Here is a 13,790-nt window from a genome sequence, read left to right on the forward strand (position 1 = left end):
ATGGACACGAGCACACAGCTGGAGGGAGAACAGCCCAACATGAGGGGCTTGGTGGGGTCTCAAAGTCATGACCATGTGTTGGAAATGAAGCAAAACTATCTCTCCAGCTAGCATTCTCCTGGCCCTTTAGCTTTGAGGTTGAAGTTTATGCACTCTAAGCCAGCTATACTTTATACATGCCCAAGAGTGGCAATCCCTGTGCATGTCCCTACTGTTTGCTCCAACATGAAGACCTGACAGTGGTTTTCATACAAGAGCACATTTCTTTACCTTTTTGTATGACATACAGCCAGAGATAATATAGACCTATGAATTTAATCCTACTGACAGCAGGTCTGCTGTCATTACTGGTACCTTTCACAGACCCCTTCACTCTCCCAGCCCTCTGCAGCCCCAGTGCAGGCTCAGCCCCTGCAGTACTGGCTGGCACTGAGATGGGCACACACCCGCCCCATCTGCCATGTTTGTGGGTATTTGAACTAAAGCAGAGGGAAAAAAAAAATTCCAGGGGCAGCCAATGCTCAGCTGGAAAAACACAAAGTGCCGAGAACAGCAAACCCAATCAATAACAATCACAACCCCAGCAGCGGGTGAGGAAAGCATGAACTGTTTTGGCCTGCTCCCTGCATGCTCACCCACTTGGGAAAACACACACTCCCCAGAGGCCCATGATTTCATCCCCTCCCACTCCACCCTACACTCACCCTCACCAAAAAGCTTTACGGAGTGTAAGTCCCCCATGCTCCTGGTCTGGCCAGAAATTTAACAAAGAGGAGAGAGGGGCCCTGCACAGAGGAACTGGACTCCTGGGAATGAGCTGGCACCTGGTTCTTTCTCCCAGCAAACTGCTCCTTACACCCCACACCCTCCTAACCCCTCCTCCCCTCTGAAGTTTTGCCCTTTGTGCCCCACTTCCCAAGCCAGCTGCTAGCCCTGGCCTTAGGGCACTCTTCTTCTCCCATCTTCTTTCCTCAAGTTCCCAGCACCATTCCACTCTTCTTCCTAGCATCTCCTGCCAAAGCTCTTGTGCCCCAGTCTGCACCCCCATACCCTCCTTACACCTCTGTGCCCTCATTCCCTGTGGGCCCAACAGCCAGGTCTGGCAGAAGAAGCTGGGCTGGGGAGGGGGAACGTGGAATTCTGTCAGGGAAAATACGGGAGCTCTCTTCCCTTCTCCTGATCTCATACCAATCCTCGCTCAGACTGCACAGATTTGGGGGATTTCGCTGTAGCAGCAGAGGTCAGCAGGAGTTGAAGGTTTTCAGATCATATATATCACTCTATATGGTCTTGTCTATAGTGAGAGCTAAATATAGCCAAGCCAAACCTGGAGGTGACTTCAGTGCTGTGGTGCGGGGACAGCAGCCACTGCACAGTCACTCTCCACCTCAAAGCAATGCAGATGTCAGAAGTCACAGTCCAAAATCAAGGATGCCTGTGAATTCTCTGCTCTCCCACTGCCAAGCATGTGAGCCAGACTCTCACCCTCTCAGGTCTCCATGATTCCTCATTTTGACTCGTCAAAATGAAACATCATCTTCTTGTTTCAAGGTCCATTTTTTTCCGTGGGATGTGGGACCCTCCTATGTATGACATGCCAGCATCTGTGTCAGCACAACTACTTAAAAACTTAACCAGTGGAAGAAGCTCTGAATAGAAGGGGAAAGTCTCTTGTGTGGGTCAGAATAATTAGACTGAGCTCAAATTGGCTTTAGGCATCTGCTGCTGTGTCTGAGCAAAATCAAGCCATGCTGCTTCCATCAGCATCTCTCTGCTGTTGGCCTCACCCTGCAGAACTGAAGGGATCACATACTGCCTTGTATAGGGCATCTCTGGGAACAAGACTTGCCTCAACTGAAGCCATAAAGCCTCCTCATCCACATATCATTAAAGCCAAGAGAAAAGAGGCCAGACAGAGAGATTGAGATGAGCCATTTCCCCAACAAACTTGCTTCCCTTTTTCATTCGCTCCTTTCTTTTTTTCCCCTTTAACTGTCATTAAAATAACAAGTTTCTGTTACAGTCTAAACATTCCCACATTGTATAAAGGGTTATGTTACACTAGAGTCACCGCCGGGCCCAGTGTTTGCACAGAAACCTCACTGCAGGTCCCCCCTCCTGACGAAGTGACTTATTAAAGTTTAAACAGTAATTAACAGAACAATAAAAATAAAGGGATGTTTGGGGAGTCGTAGTGCACACAGGGTTTTTGGCAGTGCCAGCACTTTTCAGTGCCCTGCGCTGGCAGAAAAAACGGCTGCAAAACCAGTGGGAGAGATTGTGTGCTGGAAGGCAGCAAGAGGCCACGGCAAGGCCAAGGTACCAGCCCCAGCACGAGGGTGTAGGGAGCAGCAGGATGCAAGGAAAGGGTTTGGGGGACAGGGGAAATGATGCCAAAGGGGCACCTGGCAGGAGGCTGATCAGATCCAGGGGTAACCACCAGCCCTGCCCTGCGTGTGCACATCAGACAGCAGCAAGAACTATCACTGCCTGTTCTCCCATTCTGCTGAGATGGTCGGGACAAGCCCCCAAAAATCTGCATTTGGGGAATCACGTCTGAGAAGCCAGAGCTGGGTTTTGGGGAAGTGGCTCTTTTATTTTAAAAGAGTAGTAGAGAGGAAAGAGCAATCGCAGAGAAAAACCTTGCAAATAGAGAGACCTTCTACAGGAGACTCCAAAACCAGGCCCCTTGCCTGGGAACTTTAAAAATAGACAGAAGATGTCTTGTAGGGACTGATCCTGCCCTGGCCCTGTGCAGGTGTGAACTGCAGATCCAACAGCATAGTGTAACTTCTGGGGTCATTCCCTCCTGAAATGCAGCCAGGGCCAGCATCACAGCCTAGAGCCTTGCCAGTGCCAGAACTTTCCCAACCATGTGAAGTTGGCTAATCAGAGATCCCTTGACAGGAGAAAACCTGTTTTTTCCTCTGTTTTGTTCCTATTCCCAGTAGCTTGGCTTGCTCAGGATGAGCTCTAGAGAATGTGGGTAGAGTTTAAGCTTAGGTTGTCAGCCCTCCCTATTACCTAACGTGCAGCAACTCAGAAAGATCACATCTGAAGATATTTTTGGTGCCTATTGTAGCTATTCTCAAATGTTTGCCTCAGTAGCTCACAGTGCTAGCTGGCTCCAGCCCTGATGTGTGACTCAGTACACACAGCATTGTGAAGTCCCATGTTTGCTAAATCTCTTCCAGTACAACTGCTCAGTTTGCAAATAAAAAGACAGCTCCGTGAGGGTGTATCTTCTGTGCAGAGGGAACTCAGGGAGTGCTGCTGTGAGCCTCTCCCAAATCTACAACTTGGCTCCTGGTCTGCCTGGGGAGCAGCATGGACCTGACCTGACCTGGGGACTGTCCCACTGCTCTGAGGACACACAGGGGGACAGACATCCATCACCAGCTGCCCCAGCCAGCCCACACCCTCCCTTCCCTCTGCTGGGGTGCAGAGGAGGAAACCTCAGGAGCTGTCCCCAGAAGCCTCAGTATTGCACCAGCACAGGTCACCCGAGTGAGGACACTGGGACCCAGCATGCCTGCTCACACTGCTCTGAGGAAAATTCCCCTTGTGAGGTGGGCTTGGCAGTGCCAGGGTAATGGCTGGATCTGATGACCTTAAAGGTTTCTTCTGACCTAAATGCTTCTATGATGTTGTGAATTCAGCCCAGGCTTCCAAGGTGCTGGTTTATTATGCCATGAGGAAGCCTGCATCAGCCATGACAGCCCTGCAAACAAGTGCCAGGGTGGAGGGCTGGCGTGTCAGGGTCCAGAATTAATGAAACTAAAACCCTTTCAGCCTTGGTGATTCTACTACATTTGGGTGTAAATTGATAAACTTGCCTGGAGCTCCAGGGAGGACATGAAATGGAAGCAAGGCAGAAGGGGGAGGTTGAGTTGAAGACACAGTGATGCCCTTTTACTTTACACCTGTGTTTTAACTGGGCCCCAGCAGCTGAACTGTGTGGCACACAGCTCTCCATCCCTCCCTTGCTGCCTTGTCACATTCAGCATCCCCTTCCCTGCTCAGGATGTCTTCACAGAAGCCTTCCTGAATCCTCGTGGGGTCCTTGGGTCCCACTGCCAGGGTGGTAAATGGGATGTGGGAGATACATCTCCATTCATAGCCTTGTTTGGCCAGCAACACTATGTCCTCTTATCCCCAAACTTCTATTGCAACTTATTTTTTTCCTCTGTGGCTTTTCTCCCTCCCTGGGAAATCAGGTGCCACTGGCTTGTTCTGACTTGCCCTAGTGACAGTTTCCAAAGTAAGCCCCTGAATCTACTACAAGTCAGGCAGGGCAACTTCTGCCTGGAATCCCTGATCAGCTGAGCTGCTGGCTCTGTTTTTTTAATTCTTTTTGCTGCCCCAAGCAAGCTGGATGTACAGGAACAGCAGCCAGGATTCAGCACTGGAGCAGGATGTTGTCAGGGTCAGCAGTTCACAGGAAAGGCAGGTACAGGTGTCTGTCTTCCTGACTCACCCCTGAGATCTCTCTGCACATTCCCACTCTCTGAACTGATGTTAGCTGAACTCCAGTCCCTTTAGCTCCATCTATTAGCTTCCAGTCCCTTTCTGGAGGGACTGAGGATGGGCAGCTCATCCCCACACACTCAGCCCAGGGCCTCAGCTCTTCCTGACTTGCTGGGCTTGATCCCTCTCTGACTGATCTTATGCTCATGTCACTCTGCTTGGCTCAGGAGAATCATTTCCCAGCTGACACCACATCAGTGACAGACGGGAGCTTATGCCTTTCCACTGCCACTCACACTAAACTGAGAGAAAAAGAAACGCCACCCAAATCTGAACTTTTCATCCCATTCACCCAACTATGGGATGTTTCTCAACTCCTGGCTGTGCTGGAGTCAGGGTCTCCAGACTCATTTGCAGTGAGAGTGGCAGTGCTTGAGAAGGGAGAGGTGTTGAACAAGTACAAGAAGGTGCAAATAGAACAACAGAAGGTGCCCCCAGGTCAGCACTCACGTGCATTTTCCTCGGCCATGTCTGAGGAGACTTGGAGTCAGAACAGAGCACAGCTTTGCATGGGGGTCTCAAACATGTTCACAATGCAGAAAGACTGTCCTGTGCACTTCCTTTTCCAACACGTCGTTCAGGATGTCTCTACAGCAATGCCAGTAACTGCCTGTAGGGAATGTTATGTTAGAAGATTATCTAATGCACTCTTAATCATCTGGTCTTGCAATCTACAGTGGGAAATCAGAGCAGCCAGCATAGTATGACCCTTCCTCCAGACACCACTGAGTTCAGATACCATTATCACTGGTAGCCTGGTCCGTGCCCCAGAACTTAAGCTCTCTTTTGGTTAACAGGCCATGAAATTATTTAGACTATTCTTCATGTTACATTCTGTTATATTTGTAATTAACAGAGAAGATCAGCAGTGCCACATTCTGTATATTGCTGAATACAAGAGAGTACTTAGAAGCACTTAGTCTTAACCTAACTGACCTGTGAGGTTTAGGGGAAGCCAACTCTTCAGAGCAGACCTGTCCCACAAGGAAAGGGCTGGGTATTGTCAGAGACCTTAACCTACATATGTCTGCAATATGATATGGGAACCAGCACCCTAAAATCTGCTCTTACCTCCTTTTTTTGGAAGGGACTTTTAAACGAGAGCAAACAGTCTGCCAGCACACTCAGTGTTCAGCGCCATCTTCAATCAGGGAAGCCTAATTATACCCATTATACTGATGAGGAAGCACTGGCACAAAACTATGCATTCACATGGCTACAGATACAAAGCAAATCAGTGGCAAAGCTGGAATTAAACCCAAGAATCATGGTGATGAGCTCATCACCCACCTCAGCACAGTCCCATACAGCAGGTTATGACCAGTCCTACCCACGTCCTGCAGGTTACAGGGCTGGTGTGGAGCCTACCACCCACCTGCTCAACAACTAGAAGTTTCAGTCCCTGTGCTGGGGTAGTTTGGGGAGCTCTGTGACATTAAGGAACTGGTCACATTAGTTGGCCCACAAGGACCAGTCAACTCAGCTCCCTGCATGAGAGACAGACTGGTGGGCTGCAGACACCCAACAGCCAGAACAGCAGGTCTGAGCTACTAAGAGACCCTGTGGCCAGAGAGCAGGCAGGGATGAATCATCTGCTCCTTCTGAAGCAGCTTAATCCTACTCCTCTGCATGTGGATCCTTGTAGCAGGTCCAGCCTGAGCCCTCTACATATTAATGATCCCCTGGGACACAGAGCCCAGAGATTTTCCTTGGCACCAGGGTCCAGCACTTGCCCTGCACTCTCCCTGCCAGGTGCTGGGTGCTCTGGTCTAAGAAAGGCTGCAGAACCCCTCGGGACTGAGAGCCATTACATAAACAATACAGTAGGATCACGGGCTGTAATTGTAAAAGCGCCAGAGGTCTTGGCACCAGAGTCTGCCTCAGCAAAGGCCTCTGTATGGAAACCCAAACAAAACAAACAAAACCCCAAACTCTCTTGGTGCTTAATGAATAGTAAATAGTAAATAATAACCCTAAGAGCCAACCTAGCAAGACAGATGTAAGGCACAAGGGCAGCTCTGAGGAAACATTGGTCCTACAGCAGCTGCCCTTCTTCCCCCATTTTCCAGTACACTGAGCTCAGGTCATCAGGTTGTTGCAGGATTAGGTCCAGGGGTAAGCCCGAGATTTCTGTCAAGAATGTGGGTAGGAATTGCAGCCTTTGTATGTCCCCGGCCTGGGATGTTCACCTGCTAAGTGAGCACACAGCAACTCATGCCCAGCTCCTTCTTGCTGCAGATCTCTCTTTAAGAGCTAAAGGCAAAAAGAAGCAGATGGAGCTGAGCAAGGGAATCCAGGTAGGTGTGAGTCCGGAGAAGTCTCTCCCCAGCATCATTACAGTCTGGACTCAGAGTCCCCCACCTGTTCTGTGCAAGCTGAGCTCCCGGCAGGACACCAGGATAGCTGCTTGGCAGGGACATGGGCTGAAACAAAGGGCCTAATTTAAGTATTTTTATAACTCGTTGCTTGTGACAGTGGGTTTAGCAGTTGCCAGCCATCTGGAATAAAGAATTACAGCCACCTCCCCTAATCCTATATTGCCTAAACCCTAAAGCTGGTTATGGTGCAAGGATGAGGCAGCAGGTTGGGAGGAGATAGTGATGGGAAGGTGGGGGTGGAGAAGGGACTGCAGGAAAATTGTCAAACTTATTTCTTTTTCCTGTAAGGTGCTGGGTGGCCCCAGATATGTCAGAAGTATTTTCGCTAAGAATCAAGAGAAGACAGAATGAACAAAAACAGGGGAGAAGGGAGACAAGGAGTCCTCCATGACCACACAGTCGCATGCACCACACACACACACGCACACAGAGGCTTACTGGTCTGCGCAGGGCTGTCAGGTAAATTAGATCTGAAAGCTGACAATTTCTGACCATATTTCCTTGATTATTTCAAACAAATGCACACCAGCCGCTGTAAGGAGATTAAAGTGACATAAATGTCCCGAGTGGGAGGAGGGAGGGCAGAGAATTCAGGTCACCCCCATCCGTCCCCCATTTGACAGCCGCTATATCGCTATCCAATCCAATAAAAAAATCCCCCCCTTTTGCTTTAATTAATTTTACAGCTAGCTTGCTTAATTACTTTCAATCAAAATCCTCCTGCCATCGCAAAATTAGAGATGGTTGAGCTCCATTAGCCTAAATTCTTCATTTCCATATAGAAAGAGGCTCCCTCGGCAAAGCCAACAGGGCTCCCTCCTATTCTAGCTGCCATCGGACAGACGCCCGTCCCTCTGTCTGTCTTCAGTTCCTTGGGAGAAGGAAGGTGGGAAGGATGCAGTCCTGTTCCCACCTTCCCCTTACACAGAGCATCTCCTTGAGAGCCCTGCTCATGGGAGACCTCTCTGCTCACAGCAAAGACCACAAGAGGTGAGGACAGCCCGCCCTCCTGGCCCTTTTATGGCCGTGCTGGAACGAGCTTTTCCATGGCCGTATGAGGAGCTGGATGGCCCAGAGCTTCCGCTGTGCTCCCAGCAGTGGGGCCAGGATTGGAAGGGACACTGCTCCCACTACAGCTGGTTTGAGCACTGTCACCCCACACATGTGTGCAGGCATCACTGACTTGTGATGATCTCGGTGGACACGTGGAAAGCACTTTGAGGGGACACAGGGGCAGATCATCTTACTGCTGCCTGCTGTGGGTTCAGTACCTTCCCTCAGAGCATCTGGCACAGTGGGCCACGGACCTGTGACATTCCTGCAGCTGCCACAGGCATCACTAGCACCCCTCTCTGGCAAACAAATCCTGAACTGCCCCATTTTGGGGACAGTGGAACTTCCTCTGAAGAGGGAGTGGCAGCAATAAGCTGCATGGTCTTTAGAGGGGACAAGGAGACTGGGTGGAGAGGGTGGATGCAGGAGGAAACCCTGGAAGGAGCTGGACACTCTGGGAACAGAGGAGAACCAGTTCTTCTCAAAGGACTACAGGAACTGGAATTATCCAGACCATTCCATGCTTTCCTCCCATTTTCTCCCATCTCCTTTGGTCTCCTTTTCCACATACCCAAACTAATTACAGAGCAATGGTTCTACTGGAATTTTACCTACACCCAGTACTCTGTGCAGGCACTGAGCCCTGAGGACCAGGCAGTGGAGCCTGGCCCCTGCTCCCTCCTGGCAGGACCTGCCCATGCCACATGTGCATCTAACCTGCAGCTGCAGGAAGGTCACACCAGCAGCCCAGTCTCTGCACTTCCCCACCCTTTGGAAAGCTCACGGGGATTCACAGGCACCAGAAGCTGAACTCCCCCCCAGCTCCAGGGAGGACGGGTCAAACCCTTCTTCTTTAGAACAAAATGAAGAAGAGACAAACACAGACCTATTTTGTTTATAAGCTTAAAACTGAATCCAATGGCGCATCTACCTAGGGATTTTAGATTAAATGGTTTAAGAAACTCAAATAGGCTTTTTAATCCGGTCAAATAAAAAGAGCCCCAAAGAAGCAAAGAATTCACCCTGCTGAGCCTCACACCTATGCAGACAGTCAGGCCTGAATGGCTTTCTTGCTCTCTGCCACTCCTCCCCACCCTGGCATGGGACAGAATGTATTTGCCAAAATCTGGAAGCTTAGGGTACACCCTGTTCAGGACTTGTGAAGACTTTACTTTCCCATGGACAACCCACTTCTATCACGCTGTATAACACTTTCTTCAGTCTTTCTGTGTTCTTCTATGCTTATGCTGTTCAGCTGGGCCCTTCCCCTAACACCTGGCAATGTGAGTGCAGTGCCAGCCTCAGTTACATCACCAGTGCCAGCCAAAAGCAATCCAAGAAATGACACCAAAACCCCTAATCCCCATTCACCACACACATAGGGGCACTATTTTTCATATGAACTACGTTCCTGAATGCTTCACAATAGAAGACAAGGAGCCATGGGCTCCTGAGAGGCAGTGAGGACCAGCAGGGTCTGCCAAGGGACAGCAGCCACTCGGCCCAGGTCTGACGGATGGAGACCAACCCCACACAGGCTGGGGGAGTGTGATCCACATCTGGAGCTGCATCCTGACAGAAACCAGGATGCAAAGGGGCTCTGTTCTCTGCTGGATGACCACCTGTCCAGGACTTCCAGCCTCCAGTACCACACCTCACCAGCTTCCCAAGAGAAGTGGTGCGCTCTCCCCCACTCTGGAAGCGCTCAGAACCAGCCTTCCCCCGAACACGCTCTGCAATAAAATTCCCGACTTGTGTCTCGCCTGCTCCAATGCTCCGAGCAGCCAGGACAATAGAACAGAGAGGCCCTAAATCCACCAGACTCACCCTAAATAGCAATGGCCCATAATTTTGCCTGACATTCAGGAGCTTGTTATTCTTTCCTCTCGTCGCCTGGCTGGAGCTGTTCAGACCCATCAGTGTTATTCTATGCATTAAATGGGAAAAAAACCAACTCAACAACAACCCAGAGAGTTTCCAAGCCTGCCCAGTGAGGGCTGAAGGGGCAGTGTCCGTAGCTGAGCCGGCAGTGAGAGAACAGGGGCAATCAATGCCTCAAACCCAGACCCATCCACTCTTCAGAGGAACTGCACGAATGGGTCCTGCAGAGACCCCCAGCAGGAACAAACACCCTCTTCTCTGCTTCCATCCCTACCAAGGAAACTGTAATCTCTGCAGCCCCTCCAGTCTCCCACCTGGTGCCCGGGAAGGCTGCTGCCCACCCCTCCCCACCACCTGGCACTGGGCAGCTTTAGCCACAACAGTTTGGGGTTTGGGGTTTTTTTTTCCAGGCTGGCTCCAGCTGATTAAGGACCTGCAACAGGATGTAGGGATTACAGCAAAACCTGGCTGCAGATCAGCTGGGGCACAGAGCCAAAGGAGAGAGCGAGGATTGCCCCCAGCCTGGCTGCCAAAGCGGCACTCGTCCTGCTGGGAGGCCGCGAGGGCTGGAGCTCAGTGCTGGAACAGCGAGCCCCTGCCCTCGCTGCCTCTGCTGGGGAATGGCCTGCAGCCCACTCTGACAAACATGCCCACGTGAAGGGCAGGGCTGCGAGGACACGGGATCCGTGGCTTACGGGGCTCTCTGGAGAGAGGAAAATCCCTACGGCCTCGCTCTTTGTGCCCTCACCCCAGGCCAAACAGAAGTGCGAGGGGGCAGGTGCACCCCTGCCTCCTGATCTGAGCAGCAGGAGCAGCCTGAGCTGGAGATGCCTCATGATTCCCTGGTGTCTCTGCCAGAGTCTGAACCATGTTGAGCTTCTAGTGTATCCTGCAATAACACACTGCAAAATACTCTGTGCTGAGTTTTTAATCCAGGAAGAAGTGATCAGGGAAAGCAATAATCTCAGTTGGCACACGGAGCACAGCAGGATCTTGCTTCTGGGGAAGCATCGAGAGCAGAATTCGCTTCAAGGAAACTCTGGGGCTTTTTTTTTTCCTTCTGCTAACACTGATCCCTGCCTGGACCAGCAGAAGCAGCAGCAGCTCCCAGCATCTTTCTAAAGTGCCTGTCACTGCAATATCCAACTGCTGATATCCCCTAGGGGACATCCCCCCAAGCCTGGGTTTTCCACATCCCTCTTAGATTGGAGCAAGAGGGACAGCAGCAGTGGGAGCAGCCCTCCTGCTCTGACCTGAAGCTGTTAGCCCCGAGTCCTGTTTTAATCAGGTCTGGCAGAGCTGCTGCCTCGCTTCCCAGCCTGCCACCTCAGAGGGATAATTTGCCAGCGCCTTCTCGGAGAGCTCAGTGGAAATGCTCTGCAGAGCTGGAGTATGCCTTTTCTTCATGGCCAAACCCTCTGAGCCTCATGCTGGCACATCTCTCTCTCCTAGTGACCCCCAGGCTCTGTCTGTATAAAGGAGATCATGAAGATGCCAGGACTTGGTCCTCTTTTCCAAGCGCTGCCTGGCCAAGACCTGGCAGTAAGAGGGGGAAGCTGCGTGAAGCAGCAGGAGGAGGTGGAAATCTGTCTGGCAGCAGCAGCACAGAGACTTCTTAGTGCTGCCCACCAGACTCATTGTAGCAGAGAAACTCTGGAGTCAGCTCCTGCTGAGCTGGGGCTGCGGGGGAAAGCAGGAGTTGATATTGCAGGCAGAGACCACTGGGATACTACTGAAAGCTGCTAAATATGACCAGGTTAGCACTTTAGTCTTTAATGGCAGGTCACCATTAATAAACCCAGGGCCCCAGGGTGCAGTACAGAGCCTCCCTCCTCCCCTCCCCAAAATACTCATTTCATTAACTTCTCTGTGAGCGGCGCTCAGCACCTGCCAGAGGCTGGGCAGCCAGGAGAGCCAGCAAGGGTTAAGGCCATCTTATGGCAGAGATAACTGCTCTTAGGACAGGAGGGAGCAAGGCAAGTCTGTACAGCATCCCTCTCCTCCCCAGTGCTCCCCTCTGTGCCTTGTTCCCCCAGTTCATGCTGGAGCCCAGCCCACGGCTTTTGGTCCCACAGAGACAGGGCAGCCTGGGACAGCTCTGAGTGGGGAAGCACTGTCCCCAGCCCATGGCCAAAGGGGCTGAGCACTGCCCAAAGACAGCAGAGACACGGCCCTGAAGCCCAACTCCAGCACCAAGTCCCTCTGGCTTCCAGAAAGTCACTTCCATCACTGTGCCTTGCCCTCCCCATCTCTGGAAAGATGAGGACAGCACTGATGGCCACAGCAGGGAAGGGCAGAGGGGAGCTACTTTGGATCCAGGCAGGGAAAAAACACTAGTTGAATAAAGAGACTGAGCAAACAATAAAGGCCAAATGCTGCTTTTGGAGAGCCTGAAATGAGCCATGGGATTGCCCCAGTATACAGAAGGGTGAACTTGGCCATTGCAAAAGGTAAGTGGCAGACAGGGGCCAGGGGAGCCAGCACAGGGTGGGATTACTCTGTCTCCACACACGCCCCACATTCTCTGCAGCCTCACAGATCCTCCTGCAGAGGCCTCTGGTCCCAGGGCTGCAGCACAGAGGACACATGACAAGGTGAGTGGCAAGCAGGAGGACGAAGCTTTGCCCCACCTGCTTCCACTGTGACACCGACCACTTCCCAGAGGGATGGTGGGGCGGAAGGAGGAACAAATACATGTTCCAGCTGCCAAAAATCCCATCCTGAGTCGCTATCGATCTGCCCTACTTGGCAACTGAAGCTGCAGCCACCGTCTGTGGTGCTTGATCAATAAGACCTGGGCAAACAGGGAGGGAGAGGCCCTTTTATGGGAAGGTGGTTCTTTGTAGGGAAGTATTTTGATTTTTCGAATGAGTGTAGAGTCAAGGAAGAGGAAATACTGGGACTGAAGCTGCAGTTTAGTTTGGACTCATTTCAAATACCTGCTGAGCCCTTTACACTGGGGACCTGGGGACCTCCTGCCCATAGGAGCTGCCCCAGCCTCTGTCCACTCTGTCCACCCAGGAGAGAGGCAAGAGCCTCCTGCCCACCCTGGGTGCTCTCAGTGCAGAGGTGTCAGCTGTAGCGATGGGCTGGTACATCCCTGATGCACAACACAGAGTCTGTGCCTGGCAATCCTCCAGGAGCTCCCTAGAGATCCTCCCCAGGGACCTGGGGAGAAGCAGAGATTCTGCAGCCGTGTGAGAAGGAATCGCTGTGCCACTCAAAGAGCCTCCAGAGATGCCTTGAGTCCCCAGGAGGCACTTTGGGATGACTTCTGCAGTGTGGCTCTCACTGGGGCCAGCCAGGTGGGCAGGTCTTGGCCTTGGTGGCAATAGGATGGCTGATTCAGCAGAGAGGACAGGCTCTGATGGGCCTGCCCACGCCATTTCCAGTGGCAAGCATCATGCCCTGCCTCTCAGGGATCACAGCCTGGTAAGACACACTGAGCCAGGCAGGTCATGGATCAGGGAGCTGATGACTGCCATTTACCCCTTTTATCCTTCGGTGCCTGGAGAGACCCCTTTCTTATGTTCAGGTCATGCAGCTGGGCCCCGGAGACCTGCTGGAGGAGAGCCCTGTGTTTGACTGCTCTGGTCACTCTGGCATTTTGCTAATTTTGTGCCCGTAACACCACCAGGAGAAGACAGAAGAGGAGGAAATGCTAGAGAGGGCTGGGTAGGGCCAACTCCAGAGGCAGAAGTGCCCCACTTCCAAAGCCAAGAAGGAGTGGCAGCCCGTCAGCTCCAATTAGAGCTGGCTGCAAGGGGGACGGTGCACTGGGTGTCACCTCCAAATGCCCTTTGGATAGATGGGGGGGTGTGTGAAGAGAGAATCTGCAGTTGTTCCAACGTCTCTTGCTCAGCAGAACAACTGTTGCCGTCCTTTTAGTACAAACCCAACAACTGTTCCCAAAAGCTCAGCCTCCTCAGCTCCTGTCCTTAAAAAAACCCC

General features: G+C 51.7%; 1 protein-coding gene across 3 annotated transcripts in view; it reads right to left on the bottom strand.

The window, feature by feature from the left end:
* Window positions 1-13,790, bottom strand: part of CASZ1 (castor zinc finger 1) — a 195,083-nt gene that overhangs the window by 57,404 nt on the left and 123,889 nt on the right. Inside the window, exon 2 of one of the 3 annotated variants that reach the window (XM_066334521.1) lies at window positions 4,978-5,137. The exons of the other annotated variants lie outside the window; for them this stretch is intronic. Within the exon in view, the coding sequence (XP_066190618.1) occupies window positions 4,978-4,996 (19 nt within the window). The 5' untranslated portion in view covers window positions 4,997-5,137. The remainder of the gene's footprint in view (window positions 1-4,977; window positions 5,138-13,790) is intronic. 3 annotated transcript variants of the gene reach the window in all.

Source organism: Sylvia atricapilla, chromosome 22 (genome assembly GCF_009819655.1).
Source record: "Sylvia atricapilla isolate bSylAtr1 chromosome 22, bSylAtr1.pri, whole genome shotgun sequence".
NCBI classification, from domain to species: Eukaryota; Metazoa; Chordata; class Aves; order Passeriformes; family Sylviidae; genus Sylvia; species Sylvia atricapilla.